The sequence below is a fragment of the Oncorhynchus kisutch genome, linkage group LG15 (assembly GCF_002021735.2).
Source record: "Oncorhynchus kisutch isolate 150728-3 linkage group LG15, Okis_V2, whole genome shotgun sequence".
NCBI lineage: Eukaryota > Metazoa > Chordata > Actinopteri > Salmoniformes > Salmonidae > Oncorhynchus > Oncorhynchus kisutch.
The window spans coordinates 17,277,347-17,299,770 of NC_034188.2; the positions used below are offsets into that span (position 1 = coordinate 17,277,347).

General features: G+C 44.5%; 1 protein-coding gene across 9 annotated transcripts; it reads left to right on the forward strand.

Annotated features, from left to right (window-relative positions):
* The first annotated feature begins 692 nt into the window (after nucleotides 1–692).
* On the forward strand, nucleotides 693–20,185 carry LOC109879815 (N-terminal kinase-like protein). Of its 9 annotated transcripts, none has more exons than XM_031789746.1 (19): nucleotides 693–1,257; nucleotides 2,126–2,266; nucleotides 2,397–2,402; nucleotides 2,578–2,700; nucleotides 4,704–4,924; nucleotides 5,078–5,168; nucleotides 5,326–5,481; nucleotides 5,618–5,776; nucleotides 6,163–6,270; nucleotides 6,388–6,501; nucleotides 6,679–6,834; nucleotides 14,028–14,216; nucleotides 16,768–16,843; nucleotides 17,182–17,388; nucleotides 17,463–17,632; nucleotides 17,779–17,874; nucleotides 18,242–18,547; nucleotides 18,734–18,812; nucleotides 18,938–20,185. In XM_031789746.1, exons 1-19 carry the CDS (start codon nucleotides 1,150–1,152, stop codon nucleotides 19,060–19,062), a joined length of 2,631 nt encoding a protein of 876 aa, XP_031645606.1. In that variant the 5' UTR covers nucleotides 693–1,149; the 3' UTR covers nucleotides 19,063–20,185. The 9 variants fall into 9 exon arrangements, with proteins under 9 accessions (XP_031645606.1, XP_031645607.1, XP_031645605.1 ...); XM_031789747.1 differs by having other exon boundaries at nucleotides 694–1,257; nucleotides 17,779–17,865; nucleotides 18,935–20,185; XM_031789745.1 differs by having other exon boundaries at nucleotides 698–1,257; nucleotides 18,935–20,185.
* The last annotated feature ends 2,239 nt before the right edge of the window (nucleotides 20,186–22,424 follow it).

Genomic DNA, 22,424 nt, shown 5'->3' on the forward strand with positions numbered 1-22,424 from the left:
CAAGCGCATTCTTCACCATTTTCGACACCTCAAATGGGTTTCCCACATTTTATATTTTTTTATATTTTTTAAGTAACCTTTATTTAACTAGGCAAGCCAGTTAAGAACAAATTCTTATTTAGAATAACGGCCTAACCCGAATGACGCTGGGACCTTTGTGCATCGCCCAGTGGGCCTCAAAAGAGGATAATCAAAGGGATAATCTCAGGGGTGAAGACAGATGTTCAGGTTGAATAGCTGAAGAGAATTCGTGGTGTGATTGGTGACTGGCGTATGACCCGCTGGGCGAATGGAGAAAATAAGAAAGTCTGGCGGTCCTGTTGTTTTATGATAAAGAGCAAATACCTACACATGTGATGCTTGTTTATGTAACATACGCCGTAAAAGCTTTCGTCCCCAAACCACTGCAGTGTAAGAATTGTGTGTGCAGACGAACAGAGCATACTGGAGACAGGTGTGTACAAGGACGACGGGGTCGCAATTGTAGTGGGGATCATGATCCTGAGTTCCTGGAGTGCCCTGTAAGGGTAAATTGAGGTGACAAAAGTTGGAGCGGTCAATCGAATCCCTTATGCGGGGGCGATTAAAATAATTTGTTAAACAAGTAATGTTAGTGAAGAGATGGTGGTAAATGTTAGCTGCAAAACAAAAGATACCCTGTGTGTTAAAAATGTGGATTTTGTTGAGTTCATTTCCACAGTTAGAAACTGTACAGCACAAGTCTCAAAGAAATCGAATAAACTAGGAATTATTGTGGCTTCAGTTGAAAGGTTTCGGGGACTGAAGGATTTACATCGAAAGGGGTACTGACGCCTGAAGACACGCCATCCCAGGTTTCCCTTGAGACTGTAGGGATCCGATCTGTTTATTTTTAACCGACATTTTTATAATAACCAAAAGAATAGTCGTTTTTGGGGGTAATAGCCTAGTAGGTGGTGGGATGCACATTAAATTGTGTGATCGCCAAAATACCATAGAAGAAGAAGTCAACATTTGAATCACCCACTGCCTACACTCGCCAGTCTGGCATCTGCTTCCCCCCCCAAGTGGTGGAATCGACGACAGGGAAGGATCTGATCTATCCGGAGTAGCTAGCTAGCAGGCTGCGGTTCGCCATAGCTACGTAGTTGTTTGCTTGATGTAGGAGCGATGTGGTCCTTTTTCGCTCGGGATCCAGTCAAAGACTTTAATTATGACATTTTACCGGACACGCAAGACAAGTCCGGAATATGGACACTGCATCGAGGCAAGCGAAAGGTAAATACAATAGAGGGGGCAGAAATATATTTTGACAGATGTCTTGTTAGCTAGCTGATACAAGGCAAGGCCTCGCTAGCTAGCTATGACTGAGTTCAAGGCAGGACACCATTCTTATTTATGGGATGAAATTGAATGTTAAATTGCCATACATGATTATCACGATGTATGTCTAATATATAGATGGCGTTGTCCGGATATTTATCGCCTAACGTTAGTTAAAACAACACGGTTAGGGAACGTTACTTGTAGACTAGCATAGTTAATGTTAGCTATGTTTTGTTTATGCAGGGACACGTATTATCGCCACGTCAATCTCTGCTACAGTTATTAGCTAGCTAACGTTAGCTATCTAGCCACTGGTGTCACCTATAACGAGCTAGAAACGTCAGCTAGTTAACGTTACATGCTCATGCAAAATGTATTTCGACAAACTGTCATGACAAATAATGATGTCGTTAGCACACTGTCATTCTTGTTTTGCCTGGTAGCTAGTTAGCTAACTACTAACGTTATCGGCTAATTTGTCAAAGGTTCCGCTTAGCATTGTTTGTTCCTTTTACTTATTGTTCAATGTCATGCAGATGCAATGGTGGAACCTTTGGCGTACTTGTGTAGGTGTCGTGCTGTGTTTAACCTTTAAATAGGTAGCTAGTTGACTGAGACAAATCGTATGGTGACATGACAACAACCCTTATTGCAAGGTTCAGGATCGAACAACACCACTCCTGTGATTGAGGTCTGGCCTCACCAGGGAGACTTACTTAATCTCCCCTAATTCACAATAACATCACCGCTAAACCTCAATAACATCTCTTCTCATACTAATGATGGATCATGACATTGTCACATTTGGACATCTCCTTAGACGGGTGGGGAACCACTATCGGTGTTTGTGTACGAGGTATCAACAGGGACAGAGGAACAGACCCAGCTAGCCAAGGCAGCGTTCAAACGTATGAAGACCCTCCGACATCCCAACATCCTGGCCTATGTAGATGGATTGGAGGTGTGTGTCTGTGTGTATTTCCTACCAAATGCAAATAACATCACAATTTAGTTGATATTTAAAACAATCATTCTGTCACCATTTTCTCAGTCTTCTGTATTTGTTTTTCTTGTAATTGTTTTTCATGCAGAGTGTGGTGAGTATCAAGGACTGAATCAGTTAGTTCCCATGTCTCTTCTAGAGAGAAACAGTAGCTAGTGTGCTAGTCGTTAGTGTACTAACTGTATAATAGAACCATACTTAAGACTAATGCACATTTTAACAATGTCATTGTGAATGCATTAATGTTGTCTCTTTCTGGTGCGTTGCAGACAGAGAAGAGCCTGTACCTGGTCACAGAGCAGGTCACCCCCCTGGCAGCCCACCTGAAGGCCCAGTCAGAGAGGGGGGGCTCTGGAGAGCTGGAGGTGTCCTGGGGCCTGCATCAGACTGTGGTCAGTATACTGGAGGGGAAATGAGTGCTCTGATTTCCTGATGTTTCTTTATGTTGAGTGCTGCTTGTCCTTTATCAAATCAAAATCAAATTTATTTATATAGCCCTTCGTACATCAGCTGATATCTCAAAGTGCTGTACAGAAACCCAGCCTAAAACTCCAAACAGCAAGCAATGCAGGTGTAGAAGCTCGGTGGCTCGGAAAAACTCCCTAGAAAGGCCAAAACCTAGGAAGAAACCTAAAGAGGAACCAGGCAATGAGGGATGGCCAGTCCTCTTCTGGCTGTGCCGGGTGGAGATTATAACAGAACATGGCCAAGATGTTCTAATGTTCATAAATGACCAGCATGGTCCAATAATAATAAGGCAGAACAGTTGAAACTGGAGCAGCAGCACGGCCAGGTGGACTGGGGACAGCAAGGAGGCATCATGTCAGGTAGTCCTGAGGCATGGTCCTAGGGCTCAGGTCCTCCGAGAGAGAGAAAGAAAGAGAGAATTAGAGTGAGCACACTTAAATTCACACAGGACACCGAATAGGACAGGAGAAGTACTCCAGATATAACAAACTGACCCTAGCCCCCCGACACATAAACTACTGCAGCATAAATACTGGAGGCTGAGACAGGAGGGGTCAGGAGACACTGTGGCCCCATCTGAGGACACCCCCGGACAGGGCCAAACAGGAAGGATATAACCCCACCCACTTTGCCAAAGCACAGCCCCCACACCATTAGAGGGATATCTTCAACCACCAACTTACCATCCTGAGACAAGGCCGAGTATAGCCCACAAAGATCTCCGCCACGGCACAACACAAGGGGGGGTGCCAACCCAGACAGGAAGATCACATCAGTGACTCAACCCACTCAGGTGACGCACCCCTCCCAGGGACGGTATGAAAGAGCCCCAGTAAGCCAGTGACTCAGCCCCTGTAATAGGGTTAGAGGCAGAGAATCCCAGTGGAAAGAGGGGAACCGGCCAGGCAGAGACAGCAAGGGCGGTTCGTTGCTCCAGAGCCTTTCCGTTCACCTTCCCACTCCTGGGCCAGACTACACTCAATCATATGACCCACTGAAGAGATGAGTCTTCAGTAAAGACTTAAAGGTTGAGACAGAGTCTCCGTCTCTCACATGGGTAGGCAGACCGTTCCATAAAAATGGAGCTCTATAGGAGAAGGCCCTGCCTCCAGCTGTTTGCTTAGAAATTCTAGGGACAATTAGGAGGCCTGCGTCTTGTGACAGTAGCGTACGTGTAGGTATGTACGGCAGGACCAAATCCGAGAGATAGGTAGGAGCAAGCCCATGTAATGCTTTGTAGGTTAGCAGTAAAACCGTGAAATCAGCCCTTGCCTTGACAGGAAGCCAGTGTAGGGAGGCTAGCACTGGAGTAATATGATCACATTTTTTGGTTCTAGTCAGGATTCTAGCAGCCGTATTTAGCACTAACTGAAGTTTATTTAGTGCTTTATCCGGGTAGCCGGAAAGTAGAGCATTGCAGTAGTCTAACCTAGAAGAGACAAAAGCATGGATTAATTAATTATCAATCCTCTTCCACCTCTACTCCATTATCCTCCTCCTTCCTCTCTATCAATCTCTTACTCAATGGAAAGATGACTCGATCTCGTCTTAGAAGGCACTTATATATTAATCACACAGTACTGAATGTTCTCTAAACACCAGCCCGAAAGGCTCGTAGGAAGTCACATCAGCTGCTACAGAGTTAAACAGGTTCACAGATACGTTATAAGTGTGTCCCCGGCCCAGAATGGCGTCAAACTTTAACCATACCATTCAACAGGTCAAAGGTAGAGCATCAGTACTCAGTTACAACAGATGATTCTAGACTAACTTTCCTCAAAGGAATGCATCTCTCTGAGTCTTCCCACACTTAAAATTATGTTTATTACATATCAATCTATACCAAATCATATTCAGGCAAATAATTAGTCCATTGTTATGGGGAATTATTTGATTATCACTCACACACTCTATTTCCCCCCTGTAGAAAGCCCTTAGTTTCCTGGTGAATGACTGCCACCTCCTCCACAACAACCTGGGTATCTGGGCTGTGTTTGTGGACCGAGCCGGAGAATGGAAGCTTGGCGGTCTGGACCACATGACCCCAGAGAACGGGGACGCCTCCACATCACTACCCTCCGCCAAAGCTGTTCACCCTGAAATGGATAAATACGACGCCCCTGAATCACCAAACAGTGGAGAGAAATGGTGAGGCGGACAGTGAATAAGTTAATGAAAGACTGATTTCATGAAAAATTGTCTTCCTGGGATCTCCCATTACAAAGGTTTTAGTTTAATGCTTGATGTAGTCTGAAGATACTTCATATTTGTATTGTCTGAGTCCATCTCTCTGTCCTCAAGGGCTGGGGATGTGTGGCGGCTGGGCTGTCTGATCTGGGAAGTGTTCAATGGTCCACTTCCCCGAGCCTCCTCCCTACGCTCCCTCGGAAAGGTACCCTCCTCTCCCACCCTTTACCTTCTAACATTTTACCAGAGCATAACACATTTTAAGAAAATCCTAAAGTGATCCTCCTGTCAAAAAAAATCAAAGATCATTAATTAATTAATTGGAAGTGATGTGAAACATATTATGGTTTGTTGTCCCTCAGATCCCTAAAGCATTGGTGCCACACTACTGTGAGCTGGTGGGGGCCAATGCCAGGGCCCGGCCTAACCCAGCCCGTTTCCTGCAAAACTGCAGAGCTCCCGGAGGATTCCTTAGCAACAGCTTCGTTGACAGCAACCTTTTCCTAGAGGAGATCCAGGTGTGATTCCGGACCCCTGTCCTGATATAGAAAAAGCTTGACACATTAGAGGTGACACAGCTCTCATTGAAATGTGTTGACTTACCGATAACATTTTATTCAGTGAAATCTATCTTATCTATTCAATCTGATCCAGATCAAAGACCCAGCAGAGAAGCAGCAGTTCTTTCAGGACCTGAGTGAGAACCTGGACTCATTCCCAGAGGACTTCTGTAAGCACAAGGTGCTGCCACAGCTACTCACTGCCTTTGAGTTTGGCAACGCCGGTGCTGTCGTCCTCACACCTCTGTTTAAGGTATGTGTGCTGTGGAGGCAGAGAGGAGGGATTTAGATAGGATAATGGATCACCGGCCTGGCATTTAATTGCTCCTCTCTTTTATGCAGAAGTGGGAAAACTATGTCATATCTATGTAAAGCATAATCATTAAATGGCTTTTAAAGACATTTCTTCATGGGGAAACATGCTATTGGCAACTAATCATCTCCCACCCTCCAATCAATCAAATGTATTTTGTAAAGCCTTTTTTTACATCAGTAGTTGACACAACAGATACCCATCCAACCAGGCAGAATATAACCCCCCCACACACCACCAAGGGGATGTCAACAGATCACTAACCCACCTCAGGATCCCGAGAGGGCAGAACATTTTCCATGTCTCTTTCTTTCTGTCTCTGTCAGGTGGGGAAGTTCCTGTCTGCGGAGGAGTACCAGCAGAAGATCATTCCTGTCATTGTGAAGATGTTCTCTTCTACAGACCGGGCCATGAGGATACGACTGCTTCAACAGGTACAGAGTACCACACATCAGAGTACAGAGACGGCCATTACACCAGAATGAGTGTTTGCTGCAGAACCCTTGTTTTATTCCTCTTTCCAACCCCGTCCTCATCTCTCTTTCCTTCAGATGGAGCAGTTTGTTCAGTATCTAAACGATGCAGCGGTGAACTCGCAGATCTTCCCTCATGTCGTTCATGGTTTCACAGACACAAACCCAGCCATCAGAGAACAGACTGTCAAGGTATAACTGGCTCACCAACTCTGTCAGACTTATGCTCACAAGACCAGGTGGCTTCACTCACTTCTTTATTCAAGTGGAACTGAAAGTATACCTTCCCTGTGGTTAATGGTGTTCCCAAAGGTCTGTTCTTGTTGTTAAATGGTTTTTATGCCTCTTTCTGTTCTCTTCTTCTCCCAGTCCATGCTGCTGCTGGCCCCCAAGCTGAATGAGAGTAATCTGAATCAGGAACTGATGAGGCACTTTGCACGGCTGCAGGCGAGAGACGAGCAGGGACCAATCCGCTGCAACACCACTGTGTGCCTGGGAAAGATCGCCCCCTACCTCAACGCTGGGGTAACTCGCCTGCTTTCTCTCTCTCTCCATAGATCTATAGATGGAATGGGTTGTATTTACAATGATGCTTGTTCTTCACTGGTTGTCCTTGTGGCAACAAATCTTGCTGCTGTGATGGCACACTATGATATTTCACCCAATAGATATGGTTTATCAAAATTGGATTTGTTTTCAAATTTGTGCGTCTGTAATCTGAGGGAAATATGTGTCTCTTGTATGGTCGTACATTGGGCAGGAGGTTAGGAAGTGCAGCTCAGTTTCCACCTCATTTTGTGGACAGTGTGCACATAGCTTGTCTTCTCTTGAGAGCCAGGTCTGCCCACAAGGCTATGCTCACGGAGTCTGTACATAGTCAAAGGTGTCCTTAATTAAGTTTGGGTCAGTCAGTGGTCAGGTATTATGCCACAGTGTACTCTCTGTTTAGGGCCAAATAGCATTCTAGTTTGCTCTGATTTTTCGTCAATTCTTTCCAATGTGTCAAGGAATATTCTTTTTGTTTTCTTGTGATTTGGTTGGTTCTAATTGTGTTGCTGTCCAGGGGCTCTGTGGGGTCTGTTTGTGAACAGAGCCCCAGGACTAGGGCTGTTGCGGTGACCGTATTACCGCTACACAGGTAGTCACGAGTCATGAAGGCAGTCAAATTCCACGTGACAGTTTAGTCACGGTAATTAGGCTTCTCCAAGCTCTGATGCTGCTGGTGGTCATTGGTAGCCTACCAAACTTGCTAACTGCCTGGTATTCAGTGTAGTTATTCCCTCCACAAGGCAATCAAACAAGCAAAATGTTTTTTTTTAAATCTAGCAAAAAATCTAACAAGGACTGCACTCCTTCTCCGTGGCCAACGTGAGTAAAACATTTAAACTTGTTAACCCTCGCAAGGCTGCTGGCCCAGGCGGCATCCCTAGCCATGTCCTCAGATCATCATATTCTTATTAAATACTTTTTTCTTTGCATAGTTGAATGTGCTGACAACAAAATCACACAAATTATCAATGGAAATCAAATTTATCAACCCATGGAGGGTCTGGATTTGGAGTCCCACTCGAAATTAAAGTGGAAAACCACACTACAGGCTGATCCAACTTTGATGTAATGTCCTTAAAACAAGTCAAAATGAGGCTCAGTAGTGTGTGTGGCCTCCACGTGCCTGTATGACCTCCCTACAACGCCTGGGCATGCTCCTGATGAGGTGGCGGATGGTCTCCTGAGGGATCTCCTCTCAGACCTGGACTTAAGCATCCGCCAACTCCTGGACAGTCTGTGGTGCAACATGGCGTTGGTGGATGGAGCGAGACATGATGTCCCAGATGTGCTCAATTGGATTCAGGTCTGGGGAATGGGCGGGCCAGTCCATAGCATCAATGCCTTCCTCTTGCAGGAACTGCTGACACACTCCAGCCACATGAGGTCTAGCATTGTCTTGCATTAGGAGGAACCCAGGGCCAACCGCACCAGCATATGGTCTCACAAGGGGTCTGAGTATCTCATCTCGGTACCTAATGGCAGTCAGGCTACCTCTGGCGAGCACATGGAGGGCTGTGCGGCCCCCCAAAGAAATGCCACCCCACACCATGACTGACCCACCGCCAAACCGGTCATGCTGGAGGATGTTGCAGGCAGCAGAACCTTCTCCACGGCATCTCCAGACTCTGTCACGTCTGTCACGTGCTCAGTGTGAACCTGCTTTCATCTGTGGAGAGCACAGGGCGCCAGTGGCGAATTTGCCAATCTTGGTGTTCTCTGGCAAATGCCAAACGTCCTGCACGGTGTTGGGCTGTAAGCACAACCCCCACCTGTGGACGTCGGGTCCTCATACCACCCTCATGGAGTCTGTTTCTGACCATTTGAGCAGACACATGCACATTTGTGGCCTGCTGGAGGTCATTTTGCAGGGCTCTGGCAGTGCTACTCCTTGCACAAAGGCGGAGGGGTTGGGTTGTTGCCCTCCTACGGCCTCCTCCACGTCTCCTGATGTACTGGCCTGTCTCCTGGTAGCGCCTCCATGCTCTGGACACTACGCTGACAGACACAGCAAACCTTCTTGCCACAGCTCGCATTCATGTACCATCCTGGATGAGCTGCACTACCTGAGCCACTTGTGTGGGTTGTAGACTCAGTCTCGTGCTACCACTAGAGTGAAAGCACCGCCAGCATTCAAATTATAATTTCCACCTGTTGTCTATTCCATTTGCACAACAGCATGTGAAATGTATTGTCAATCAGTGTTGCTTCCTAGGTGGACAGTTTGATTTCACAGAAGTGTGATTGACTTGGAGTTCCATTGTGTTGTTTAAGTGTTCCCTTTATTTTTTGGAGCCGTGTATGTGTCCAATAAAATGTGATTTGATTTGTTTTGTAACAATATGTTAAAAGTCAAGGTGTCTGAATACTTTCCAAATGCACCGTGTGGAAGGTTTGGGAATCGCTTCCTTTTAGATGGTTGTAGAATTTCTGGATTTTGATAATTAGTGGGTATCTACCTAATTCGGTGTTTTACGTTGTACACAGATGTTTTTGCAGAGTTCTGCATGCAGTCTCAGTTGGTCTTTGTCTCACGTTTTGTGGTTGGTGAGCAGACCCCAGACCTCACAACCATAAATGGCAATGGTTTCTATAACTAATTCATGTATCTTTAGCCAGATCTTAATTGGGATGTTGAATTTGATGTTCCTTTTGATGGTGGAGAAGGCCCCTCATACCTTGTTTCTCAGATTGTTCACAGCTTAGTGGAAGTTATCTGTGGTGCTGATATTAAGGCCGAGGTAGATATAGTGTTTTGTGTGCTCTAGGGCAACTCCGTTGAGATAGAATTTGACCTTTTTTTGGAACACCATTATTTTTTGTCTTACTGAGATTTACTGTCAGGGCCCAGGTCTGACAGAATCTGTGCAGAAGATCTAACCAACAGTGCAGTTCAAGAAAGAGTTAAGAAAATATTTACCAAATAAACTAAAGTAATACAATAACAATTGCTATATACAAGGTGTACCGAGTCAATGAGCGGGGGTACACGTTAGAGGTAATTTGTACATGTAGGTAGGGGTGAAGTGACTATGCATAGATAACAATAATAATAGTGAGTAGCAGCAGTGTACAAAACAAATGGAAGGGTGTTGGTGTCAATGTAAATAGTCTGGTGGCCATTTGAGTCATTGTTCAGCAGTCTTATGGCTTGGGGGTAGAAAATGTTAAGGAGCCTTTTGGTCCTAGATTTGGCGCTCCAGCACCCCTTGCCGTGCAGTAGGAGACAAAACACTCTGACTTGGGTGAGTGAAGTCTCTTGACAATTTTTTGGGGCTTTCCTCTGACCACCTAGTATATAGGTCCTGGATGGCAGGAAGCTTGGCCCCAGTGTTGTACTGGGCCGTATGCACTACCTTTTGTAGCGCCTTTCGGTTATATGCCGAGCAGTTGCCATATCAGGCGGAGATGCAACCGGTCAGGATGCTCTCGATGGTGCAGCTGTAGAACCTTTTGAGGATCTGGGGACCCATGCCAAATCTTTTCAGTCTCTTGAGGGGGTAAAGGTGGTGTCGTGCCCTCTTCTCGACTGTCTTGGTGTGTTTGGACCATGATAGTTCTTGGTGATGTGGATTCAGATTCTAGTAGTGTGAGGGCGGGGGCTGTAGACTGTTCTAGTGCCCCTGCCAATTAATTGATATATGCAGTTGAAGTCGAAGTTTACATACATTTATGTTGGAGTCATTAAAACTAGTTTTTCAACCAATCCACAAATTTCTTGTTAACAAACTATAGTTTTTGCATGACACAAGTCATTTTTACAACAATTGTTTACAGAGTTTATTTCACTTATAATTCACTATCACAATTCCAGTGGGTCAGAAGTTAGCCTTTTGTTAATCACCCTGTCATCTCAGATTTTAAAAATATGCTTTTCAGCCAAAGCTAGACAAGCATTTGTGTAAGTTTATCGATAGCCTAGCATAGCATTTTGTCCAGCTAGCAGCAGGTAACTTGGTCATGGAAATCAGAAAAGCAATCAAATTAAATTGTTTACCTTTTGAGCATCGGATGTTTTCACTCACGAGACTCCCAGTTAGATAGCCAATGTTCCTTTTTTCCAAAAATATAATTTTTGTAGGCGAAATAGCTCCGTTTGTTATTCACGTTTGGCTGAGAAATCGACCGGAAATTGCAGTCACGAAAACGCCTACAAATATTCCAAATTAGCTCCATAATATCGACAGAAACATGGCAAACGTTGTTTATTATCAATCCTCAAGGTGTTTTTCAAATATCTATTCGATAATATATCCACCGGGACAATTGGTGTTTCAGTAGGACTGCTTGGAATAATGGCTACCTCCTGTATTTTACGCGAGAATCACTCTGAGAGCCATCAGGTGACCACTTGCGTACGGGTATTCTTCAATATAACTGCGTAAAACTACGTCACAATGCTGTAGACACCTTGGGGAATACGGAGAAAAAGTAATCTGGTTGATAGCCCATTCACTGCTCAATAGGGACGCATTGGAACGCAGCGCTTTCAAAACATGAGGCACTTCCGGATTGGATTTTTCTCAGGCTTTCGCCTGCAATATCAGTTCTGTTATACTCACAGACAATATTTTTACAGTTTTGGAAACTTTAGAGTGTTTTCTATCCTAAGCTGTCAATTATATGCATATTCTAGCATCTTGTCCTGACAAAACAGGAACGTTATTTTTCCAAAAATGAAAATAGCGCCCTAGTCACAAAAGGTTAAACAGCTTGGAAAATTCCAGAAAATGATGTCATGGCTTTAGAAGCTTCTGATAGGCTAATTGACATCATTTGAGACAATTGGAGGTGTACCTGTGGATGTATTTCAAGGCCTACCTTCAAACTCAGTGCCTCTTTGCTTGACATCATGGGAAAATCAATAGAAATCAGCCGAGTCCTCAGGGGGTAAAGAAAAATGTAGACCTCCACAAGTCTGGTTCATCCTTGGGAGCAATTTCCAAACGCCTGAAGGTGCCACGTTCATCTGTACAAACAATAGTATGCAGGTATAAACACCGTGGGACCACGTAGCCGTCATACCGCTCAGGATGGAGACACGTTCTGTCTCCGAGAGATTAACATACTTTGGTGCGAAAAGTGCTAATCAATCCCAGAATAACAGCGAAGGACTTTGTGAAGATGCTGGTGGAAACCGGTACAAAAGTATCTATATCCACAGTAAAACGAGTCCTATATCGACATAACCTGAAAGGCCGCTCAGCAAGGAAGAAGCCACTGCTCCAAAACCACCATTAAAAAAGACAGACTACGGTTTGCAACTGCACATAGGAACAAAGATCGTACTTTTTGGAGAAATGTCCTCTGGTCTGATGAAACAAAAATAGAGCTGTTTGGCCATAATGACCATCGTTATGTTTGGAGAAGAAAGGGGAAGCTTGCAAGCTGAAGAACACCATCCCAACCGTGAAGGACGGGGGTGGCAGCATCATGTGGTAGGGTTGCTGGTGCACTTCACAAAATAGATGGCATCATGAGGATGGAAAATTATGTGGATATATTGAAGCAATCTCAGACATCAGTAAGTTAAAGCTTGGTCGCAAATGGGTCTTCTAAATGGACATTGACCCAAAGCATACTTCCAAAGTTGTGGCAAAATGGCTTAAGGACAACAAAGTTGAGCTATTGGAGTGGCCATCACAAAGTCCCGACATCAATCCTATAGAACATTTGTGGGCAGAACTTAAAAAGCATGTGCGGGCAAGGAGGCCTACAACCTGACTCCGTTACACCAGCTCTGTCAGGAGGAATGGGACAAAATTCACCCAACTTATTGTGGGAAGGCTACCTGAAATGTTTGACTCCAGTTAAACAATTTAAAGGCAATGCTACCAAATACTAATTGAGTTTGTTAACCTCCTGACCCACTGGGAACGTGATGAAAGAATTAAAAGCTGAAATAAATCACTCTCTACTATTTTTCCTGACATTTCACATTCTTAAAATAGTGATGATCCTAACTGACCTAAGACAGGGAATTTGTACTAGGATTAAATGTCAGGAATTGTGAAAAACTGAGTTTAAATGTAGTTGGCTAAGGTGTATGTAAACTTCAGTGGGGTTCAAGTTCACTCCGTGTCTCAACCCACGGCCCTGTGGAAATAAATGTTTTTTTTTGTGCCAATTTTAACTGCGCACTTGTGTACATGTTTTTTATAAAGTCGTATGTTTTTCTCCCCAACACTGCTTTCCATCAATTTGTATAGCAGACCCTCATGCCAGAGTCCAGCTTTTTTTATTTATTAAAAAAAGCATGAGAATGTGTGTCAGTGGGCTGAAAGTGAACACTCTGAGAGAGACTGTGTTGAGGTCAGTGATAAAGTCATCTACACTACTACTGCCAAGAGATGAGCTATAGGTGTACCTACCATAGAGGTCCCCTTGAAGCCTACCATTGACTATGTACAGACCCAGCGTGCGACAGAGCTCCAGGAGTTGTGACCCATGATTGTCATAGTTGTGTCTAGGGTGGCATATTAGGGAGGGAATGGTGTTACCTCCAGGTAGGTGTTTGTCCCCTTGTGTGCTGAGGGTGTTGTGTTCTGGCATGTAGTTCGCCACAGAGCAGTACATGTCCCTGAGCCTGGAAATGGTTGATCTCCCCCTCTAGGATGGAGAAGCTGTCATCATTAAAGTACATGGATACTGTAGGGGGATATAGGTAGCACACATGAGGACATTTTTCTCTGTTGAGATCATTTCCTTATTCATTTGTTCCTGTTTTGACTAATTGAATAGAGTGCGATAGGTCTGCTCTACCAAATTAGCATACCCCTTGAGTCTCTTCCCTGTTTCACACCTGGTAGTTTGATGGATGGGACTACCATGTTTCTTGTGGGATGACAATGTCTGTATTTCCAATTTCTTTGAAGTCTAGGTTCTTGCTCTTTAGTCCAAAGGGAGATGACCTCAGGCCTTGTATATTCCAGCATGATATAGTAAAAGCTTGGGTTTCCGCACTGTCTAGTGGTGTTTTGTGTGGTTTAGGCTCGGACCATTACAGTAGGTGTAAGCAGAGCATGTTAAGCAGCGCTCTCCCTCGCTCTCTCTGTTTAGCTCGCTCGCTCGCTCCTCGCTCTCTCTCCCCCTTTCTCTTCCCGTCTCCCCCTTTCTCGCTCTCACTCTCCCCCCTCGTTTGTGCTCTTATTCATACCTCCTTTCCTCCACAGACACGGCAACGAGTGTTGATCTCTGCATTCTCTCGGGCCACTAAGGACCCCTTTCCTGCCTCTCGGGCGGCCGGGGTTCTGGGCTTTGCAGCGACCCACAACTACTACAGTGTGACAGAGAGTGCAGCACGGGTACTACCAACACTCTGTACCCTCACTGTTGACCCTGACAAGAACGTTAGAGATCAGGTGAGAAGCACTACAAACACCTTACACATTGAAATAACTGCATTAGTACATTTAGTTTGCATTAGGTTTAGAAATATTTCAGCCTGAACACTCCATCTACATAGGTAAAAAATTGATTTTCATAACTCTCTCATTTCACATTGCAACATTCCATCTGTAAGAAGGTTCCATCCAACCTTTTTATGCACATGAAGTATAAAAATGCCACGACGGGCAGTAAACTTTCCAAATGTCGAAAAAACTAAAGGTGGGATTTTTGTGTCTGTAAAATATATTATGTGAGAAATGGCTGTGGAAACGCTTTTATGCTCAAATATTGATATAATAACCAACATATGGAAGTAAACTTTGAGTCCCGTGATGACGTGGTGTGGTCCTCTCCCTACAACTGGAGAAAGCATGCAGTTTGTTAGGCTACAGATGAAATCAGTAATGAACTTCACAGGGTGGTGACAGTACAAGGTGATGAGCTTGATGCTCCTTTCCAATAAATATCCAGGGTCCTATTCTGGGGACATGATCGACGCTTGGCTTCCATTTGACAAGCAAAAAATGATTTTGCTCTTTTGTCCATAATGTCATCATGTAAGCTATACCTGCACTGTGTTTTCAAGCTGTTCGCTAGAGTGCAAAGTGCCAACTAGAGCGCAGTGCCAACACCAGAGTGGGTATATTTAGTTATATAGCGCAACATTTCTGGTGATGAAACCATCAGTGGAGTTGATTGCGATGGAAATCCATTTTAACTTTTGTATTTTTATGGGAATTAAACGCAAAAGTTATTTTTATGTGCTCTACGTCAGACTTTTGATCACAAGTAAATTTGATGGAAATTCATATCTGGTGAGAAAATGAGCATAATTGTATTTAATGCCTTATATTTTTTTTACGTTTATTGATAATTTTATTTTTTAGATATTTTTGTGTGTGTGCTCAAAAAATAAAGGGAACACTTAAACACAATGTAACTCCAAGTCAATCCCATTCTGTGAAATCAAACTGTCCACTTAGGAAGCAACACTGATTGACAATAAATTTCACATGCTGTTGTGCAAATGGAATAGACAACAGGTGGAAATGATAGGCAATTAGCAAGACACCCCCAATAAAGGAGTGGTTCTGCAGGTGGCAACCACAGACCACTTCTCAGTTCCTATGCTTCCTGGCTGATGTTTTGGTCACTTTTGAATGCTGGCGGTGCTTTCACTCTAGTGGTAGCACGAGACGGAGTCTACAACCCACACAAGTGGCTCAGGTAGTGCAGCTCATCCAGGATGGCACATCAATGCGAGCTGTGGCAAGAAGGTTTGCTGTGTCTGTCAGCGTAGTGTCCAGAGCATGGAGGCGCTACCAGGAGACAGGCCAGTACATCAGGAGACGTGGAGGAGGCCGTAGGAGGGCATCAACCCAGCAGCAGGACTGCTACCTCAGCCTTTGTGCAAGGAGGCGTGGAGGAGCACTGCCAGAGCCCTGCAAAATGACCTCCAGCAGGCCACAAATGTGCATGTGTCTGCTCAAACGGTCAGAAACAGACTCCATGAGGGTGCTATGAGGGCCTGACCTCCACAGGTGGAGGTTGTGCTTACAGCCCAACACTGTGCAGGACGTTTGGCATTTGCCAGAGAACACCAAGATTGGCAAATTCGCCACTGGCGCCCTGTGCTCTTCACAGATGAAAGCAGGTTCACACTGAGCACGTGACAGAGTCTGGAGACGCCGTGGAGAAGGTTCTGCTGCCTGCAACATCCTCCAGCATGACCGGTTTGGTGGTGGGTCAGTCATGGTGTGGGGGGCCGCACAGCCCTCTGTGTGCTCGCCAGAGGTAGCCTGACTGCCATTAGGTACCGAGATGAGATCCTCAGACCCCTTGTGAGACCATATGCTGGTGCGGTTGGCCCTGGGTTCCTCCTAATGCAAGACAATGCTAGACCTCATGTGGCTGGAGTGTGTCAGCAGTTCCTGCAAGAGGAAGGCATTGATGCTATGGACTGTCCCGCCCGTTCCCCAGACCTGAATCCAATTGAGCATATCTGGGACATCATGTCTCGCTCCATCCACCAACGCCACGTTGCACCACAGACGGTCCAGGAGTTGGCGGATGCTTTTGTCCAGGTCTGGGAGGAGATCCCTCAGGAGACCATCCGCCACCTCATCAGGAGCATGCCCAGGCGTTGTAGGGAGGTCATACAGGCACGTGGAAGCCACACACACTACTGAGCCTCATTTTGACTTGTTTTAAGGACATAACATCAAAGTTGGATCAGCCTGTAGTGTGGTTTTCCACATTAATGTTGAGTGTCACTCCATATCCAGACCTCTATGGTTTGATAAATTTGATTTCCATTGATAATTTTTGTGTGATTTTGTTGTCAGCACATTCAACTATGTAAAGAAAAAAGTATTTAATAACAATATTTCATTCATTCAGATCTAGGATGTTATTTTAGTGTTCCCTTAATTTTTTTGAGCAGGGTATATATTTGCATGAAAAGTTGTTGCCAATTGGATAGAAACCTAGCTTGTGAAACATGTTTTTTTTTCTGTCCCTCAGTCATTCAAAGCAATAAAGAGTTTCTTGACGAAGCTGGAGACTGTTTCTGAAGATCCAACCAAGCTGGCTGAAATAGGTCTGTACACAATCGCAAACCTCCAGGTCGCCAAAAACAACAAAGTCTCAAGCACTGATCTCACATTAAAGGGATAGTACGGGATTTTGGTAATGAAGTCCTTTATCTGCTTCCCCAGAGTCCGATGATCTCGTGGATAAAAATGTTTCTGTGTCCAGTATGAAGGAAGTTAGAGGTAGTTTTGTGACCCAATGCTAACTAGTGTTAGCTGTACCCAAAGACTTCCAGTCATTGCGCTAAGCTCGGTATCATTTGCCCAAAATCCCAAACTATCCCTTATAAGGAATCTTTTTGCAGCCTTTGAGTGTCTAATATTACGTATCTCCTTCTCAACCTAGAAAAGGATGTGATGTCATCAGCCCAGCCGGCTGGGGCAGCGGCCAGTTGGGCAGGCTGGGCAGTGACGGGGGTGTCTTCTCTGACCTCCAAGCTCATCCGGACCGGCCCGGGGGCAGAGGGGGGCAGCCCGGCTGAGAACACCCCTGTTGGTGGTGGTACGGCATCTCCTTGCGCTGGGAGCCCTGTGATAGATGGAGTACCCGGGGGTAAGGAACTGACTTAACTGACTTATTTGCCGGCAAAGCTGTATCCATCAGTTAATGGCATCCGCTATTTACAGCCACCGTTCTCCTCATTCCTCCAGGCTCTGAAGTTAAACCCCCACCGGCCTCCATGACTCTACCCATTGCTTCTGGCCTTGCTACCCAATCAGACTCTCCTAAGGTGTCCGAAAAGAATGAGGAGCCAATCGGAGACCGGTGGGATGACGAGGACTGGGGAAGTTTGGAGGTAATTGGCATGGAATGGTTTTGGGGTGTGATTTGACAGTTGGGACCGTGGGATGTCAACTGTCATGGGAACATGGGGAACAGTGATGCATGTTTTATTTGATCAGTTAACTCATTCAACTACTCTTGCGCTCTCTCCCCCCACAGGACCCAGAGAAGGTACAGGCAGCAGACCCAGATGACTGGAACTCTTCTGATTGGTCAGGAATGTCTTCTGTCAAAAAGAAGGCCAGTGTAAGAGGAGTACGTATCTGGTTTTCAGGGAGGCAGAATGTTTGAATAGTCAAAGATAATGGCACATTGCATAGTCATGCTATTTCTGTAAAGTAACTAACACTCACACTTGTCTTTTCTTACTAGCTCTGGCTTTGATGATATAAACTTAATTGAGGAAAAATGTACTTACTATGACTGAGGGATGTGGTTGCCTCACCTAGCTGTCTTCTCTCTGGATAAGAGCATCTGCTAAATGACTAATTTGTAATTACATTCCTGTCTGCAATTTCCTGAAAGTTCCAACCTACTGAACAATGGTCCATGATTTAAAACCATGTGCATGCTGAAACCTCATGAGGGGTATTCATTCATTGCTGTCTCCGTTTCCATCCAGGTGGGTCTAGCAACTTCTGAGGCAGTGAAAAAGCAGAGCTCTGATTGGAGCAGCTCGGGCTGGGATGCCGACGACAGCTGGTCCAATGAGAAGGAGGCTGACTGCCAGGGTCAGAGTTCACCAGGAGAGGAGACATGGGGCAATGACTGGGAGGAGGAGGGAACGACTGCTCCGGCCACTAAGAGTGCTGCTCTGCTGGAGGGGGTTCGGTTAGCCAGCGAGTATGACTGGGACAGTAAGGGAGCCACGCAGACAGACTTCCTTGCCAACGTGTCTCAGAGAGCAATGCCCACCCCCATTGCTACGGTGAGGAGAGGGGGGGGGGCTTTATAAATAAACGTTTGACAGGAGTAGGCTTTGAAGAACTGACAAACAAGCTTGTTAAAGTGGAGGTAAAAGTTAGGTGTTGATGTGAAGTGGGGAACATTTTGAGGTGGAAATGGAAGGACAATGCATGTTTTAATGTGCGCTGTGCTTTCTGGTTCATGCTAGGCTGGTGATGGCTGGAGTGCAGAGCCTGCTGGAGACTGGGGAGCCGAGGAGAGCTGGGAGTCTGTGGACGGAAGTCAAGGTGAGTCTCAACCTGCTCTAACTTCTCTATTCTCCATCTCTCTCAATGATCTGAAACCAGGGAGTCCTTTTAATGAGATGTTGTTCATGTTATAACAGCTGTCTGTCTTTTTGTTTCCTAAGCAGGCCTAAGCAAGGCAGAGCTGGCCAAGAAGAAACGTGAGGAGAGGAGGAAAGAACTGGAGGCCAAACGGGCAGAACGCAAGGCAGTGAAGGGTCCTCTCAAACTGGGTGCTCGGAAACTGGACTGACTGGAAGGAAGAGGAGGGTTGGTGGAAGACAGGAAGCGAAGCAGACAGAGTGCTATGATGACTTTCCCCTGACTCCCACAGAGAGTGTGGAATGTATGGAAGGTTCAACATTCCATAATGAAAAAAAGATTGAAGAAGAGACACTGAACTTGACTGTACAAGCTGCTCATTGGCTGAGAGGGGATCAGAGTGCCAGAAGCTGAGACATTTCTCATCCAGACTATTACGGGGTTTAAACATTGCATTCATATTACAACGCAAATATTGTTTTTATATAAAAACAAAGATGTAAAGAAATGTACATAGTTGGTGCATTTGTCTGAAAGTTTTTTATTATTATATTGATATAAAATGTGTATATGCTGAATGTTCACATATACGCATAAATGGGTTATGAATGTTAGATATGCTGTCAGTCACACTGCAGAAATAAGACTGATAGTCTGCATGCATGGGTCTGTATATGAGTGACCTACCAGAAGGCATACAGTACTTGCCTGAAGGGTAATGGTGGGACACGTTCAGCAGGGCACAATCTTGTGGAACAGTCTGATAGAAATATGTTATGTAGAACAAACATTCCTCTCACATAGAATAAGGGATCATGTCAAGTCTATTCATGATATTTCTATATTTATTTGCCAACTGAACGTGTCTCTGTTGATTAACGGTACCTCACTGTACACAGATGAATAATATACACCTGGCCTACATCCCCTCGGAGCCAATCAGTTATCATTAGTGGTGGTGGGTTGACTGACTTGAAGCCTTCATATTCAGCATGGACGGTGTTATCATGCAATTTTATCTGTAGCTTCCTCCTATATATTTATGGAGTCACTTAGCTATTTAAAATCAAATCATAAAGTGAAAGATAATTCTGCCCATCAACTATCTTGTCAGATTGGTAGTGTTGGGTGGGTCAAGGGAAAGAGAAGGTTCTGTTTGTGCCTTTTATTTGATGGCAGCACGGTTTACTGGAGTCAGATGAACTGTGCTCTGTGATGTTTAAATATGTTGTGGGTGGCGAGGGAGGGAAGTCCAGTGAAATCAGATGCATTGTTTTATAGAGAGAGAATCTTGTGTACAATTCCCCAAATAAAACCATGACAAAAAAGTGTTATGCGAAAGGGTGTGAACTGTTTTACAAATATATATTCAGAACAATTTCTGCTTCTGCCAACATCCAAATCCACTGGAAAATTCCTTGTGGGACAACAGAGGTGTTTCTGTTTACAAAGAGAAGTATGTTAATCAGACCACAAACCTAGAGACCAAATAATGTTTATTAAAAATGTACAAACTTACATTGCAGAGCATGTCAAGACCAGATCAACTAATCTAAAATGATGAGATTCAGTTTATTCATTATCAATATATTTCAACTTAATGTGCAAACAAGTTTACGGATCAAGCACTGGTTAAGATAAAATATTTTCAATCCAACATCTAGAAATTGCTAGTATACTCATGAATAAAGATTTTGTTCATAACGCTGTCAGTCATTTCAAGGCGATATAAGGAGCATTAGATGTATCCATTGGGGCAAACTCCCCCCAAAATATTTTTGATGCATGCCTGCAAAGCCACAACACTATGACTGTGACAAACTGTTAGGGCCTACATAAAGCTGTCCCAACAGCAGAGCTTTCTTTTCAGCACCATGGAGTGAATCCTTACCACCGCTACACCTGGTTATCAGTGGAGCCTTGTTTAGCAGCAAAGCAGTTCATTCAGCCTCAGTTACTGCCTTTAAAAAAAACATTGCTGATATGGCTGACTTGCTTAAACAAATGTGGTTTCTACTGACAATTGAGATGTACAAACTATGGCAGAAGGGGACGAAGAGCGGATAAGAGGCAATCCATAATTTCTATTAAGATATTAATGATCGAGCTAGGATGGACATAGTCAGCATAACTATTTGTTCTGCACTTTTGAAATGTACAGCGACAGAATTTAGAATATGGGCCATTCTTACAGTATTCTCTCTGTACACCAAGTCAGAACCGTAGGATAAATAATGGGGGCATATAAGCAGACAATGAAAGCTCTTACAATATTCAATGATTATATTTCTCTAAAACAGGCTATAGGCTACATGTACACCTCCAAGTCAGAACAGTAGGCTAAGTTATGAGGGGGAAAGGGACCAAATTATTAAGGTGAGGCACATGGGCTACTAACAGCTTACTACACAACATACACTTAGTATTACTTTCTTAGCTACCGCATACAAATCTCCCTGGCATATTACATCATTTATGCAGCAGCATAAAATACATTTTTGGACTCACCTTGTTGTGCTGTGCTCACTTGAACAGGAAGGTGGCGCGGCGGTCTTAGTGGGAAAATTGTCATCAAAGTCTGGCATTCTCTGGATTTATGGTGCTTTCAAGACAACTGGGAACTCTGGGAAAAAAACAAGGTTGAATCATGACTTCAGTGGTCTTCATGTCAGAGCTCTAGAAAGAGGCCAGAGTTCCTGACTTGGAATTACAAGTTGGATGACCGTTAAAAACCTATTTCCCAGTCGGAGCTAGTTTTTTTCAGAGTTCCCAGTTCTATTGAACTGACTGACGTCTGAGATTTCCCAGTTCTGAGTTTCCAGTTGTTTTGAACGTGGCAGAAGTCATGCTGGATTGAGAGCATGGCCAATGTAGTACAACTTTTCTGGCCCATGGTGTTGAATGTTTATTATTTTAAGCTTGGAAAAGAGACCCTTAAACCCAGACTTGGACCATACACCCACTCCACTGAATAGCAGCCTAGTGATTGCTTTGCAACGCTTGCAGTTAGCCACTGATTCCTTCCAAACCACTCATTGTTGAATTTGTGGTTTCCAACTTGTTGTAATGTTTATGCCCAATGGCCGATGAGCACCGATACGTTTTATCTATAATTTCTCTTCATATGACAAGGATTGAAAAGAATTTCCAGTAGATTGTCTACATAATTCATGACGATGACTGCTTGTCTAGCTTGCTAGCTAAGATTTTTAAAGTATGATGTTGACATGATCAGTCCAATCAAAGCTACGGTAGATATAACGTGATTTGACATTTTTATCTGTGGCCAATGACCTTGAGCCTTCTTGGATGGGCACTTCTAATGTAACTCTATGGCAGCACCCAAGGGGTTTGAATTTTAAAGATCTAGCCGTAGATTTTGCAGTGAGGTAGTGTCCCCATGAGTGACAGAACACTGAGCCAATCATGGCGCAACTAGAGAACATTACCAACCCCTACGCTCCGTATTTTCTGCTGGCTACCCCACCACCACAGAAAGCCCTGAGCTAGGCTGAACCACCTCCATTTTGGAGCTGCCTTACTCAAGAAAGCAAAAAAGAGACCATGTTTGTA

Coding starts and splice junctions, on each gene's coding strand:
- LOC109879815 (XM_031789745.1), top strand. CDS start 1,150: ATGTGGTCCTTTTTCGCTCGGGATCCAGTCAAAGACTTTAATTATGAC. Junction 6,271..6,387: donor GGATACGACTGCTTCAACAG/GTACAGAGTACC, acceptor TCTTTCCTTCAG/ATGGAGCAGTTTGTTCAGTA. Junction 6,502..6,678: donor TCAGAGAACAGACTGTCAAG/GTATAACTGGCT, acceptor TTCTTCTCCCAG/TCCATGCTGCTGCTGGCCCC.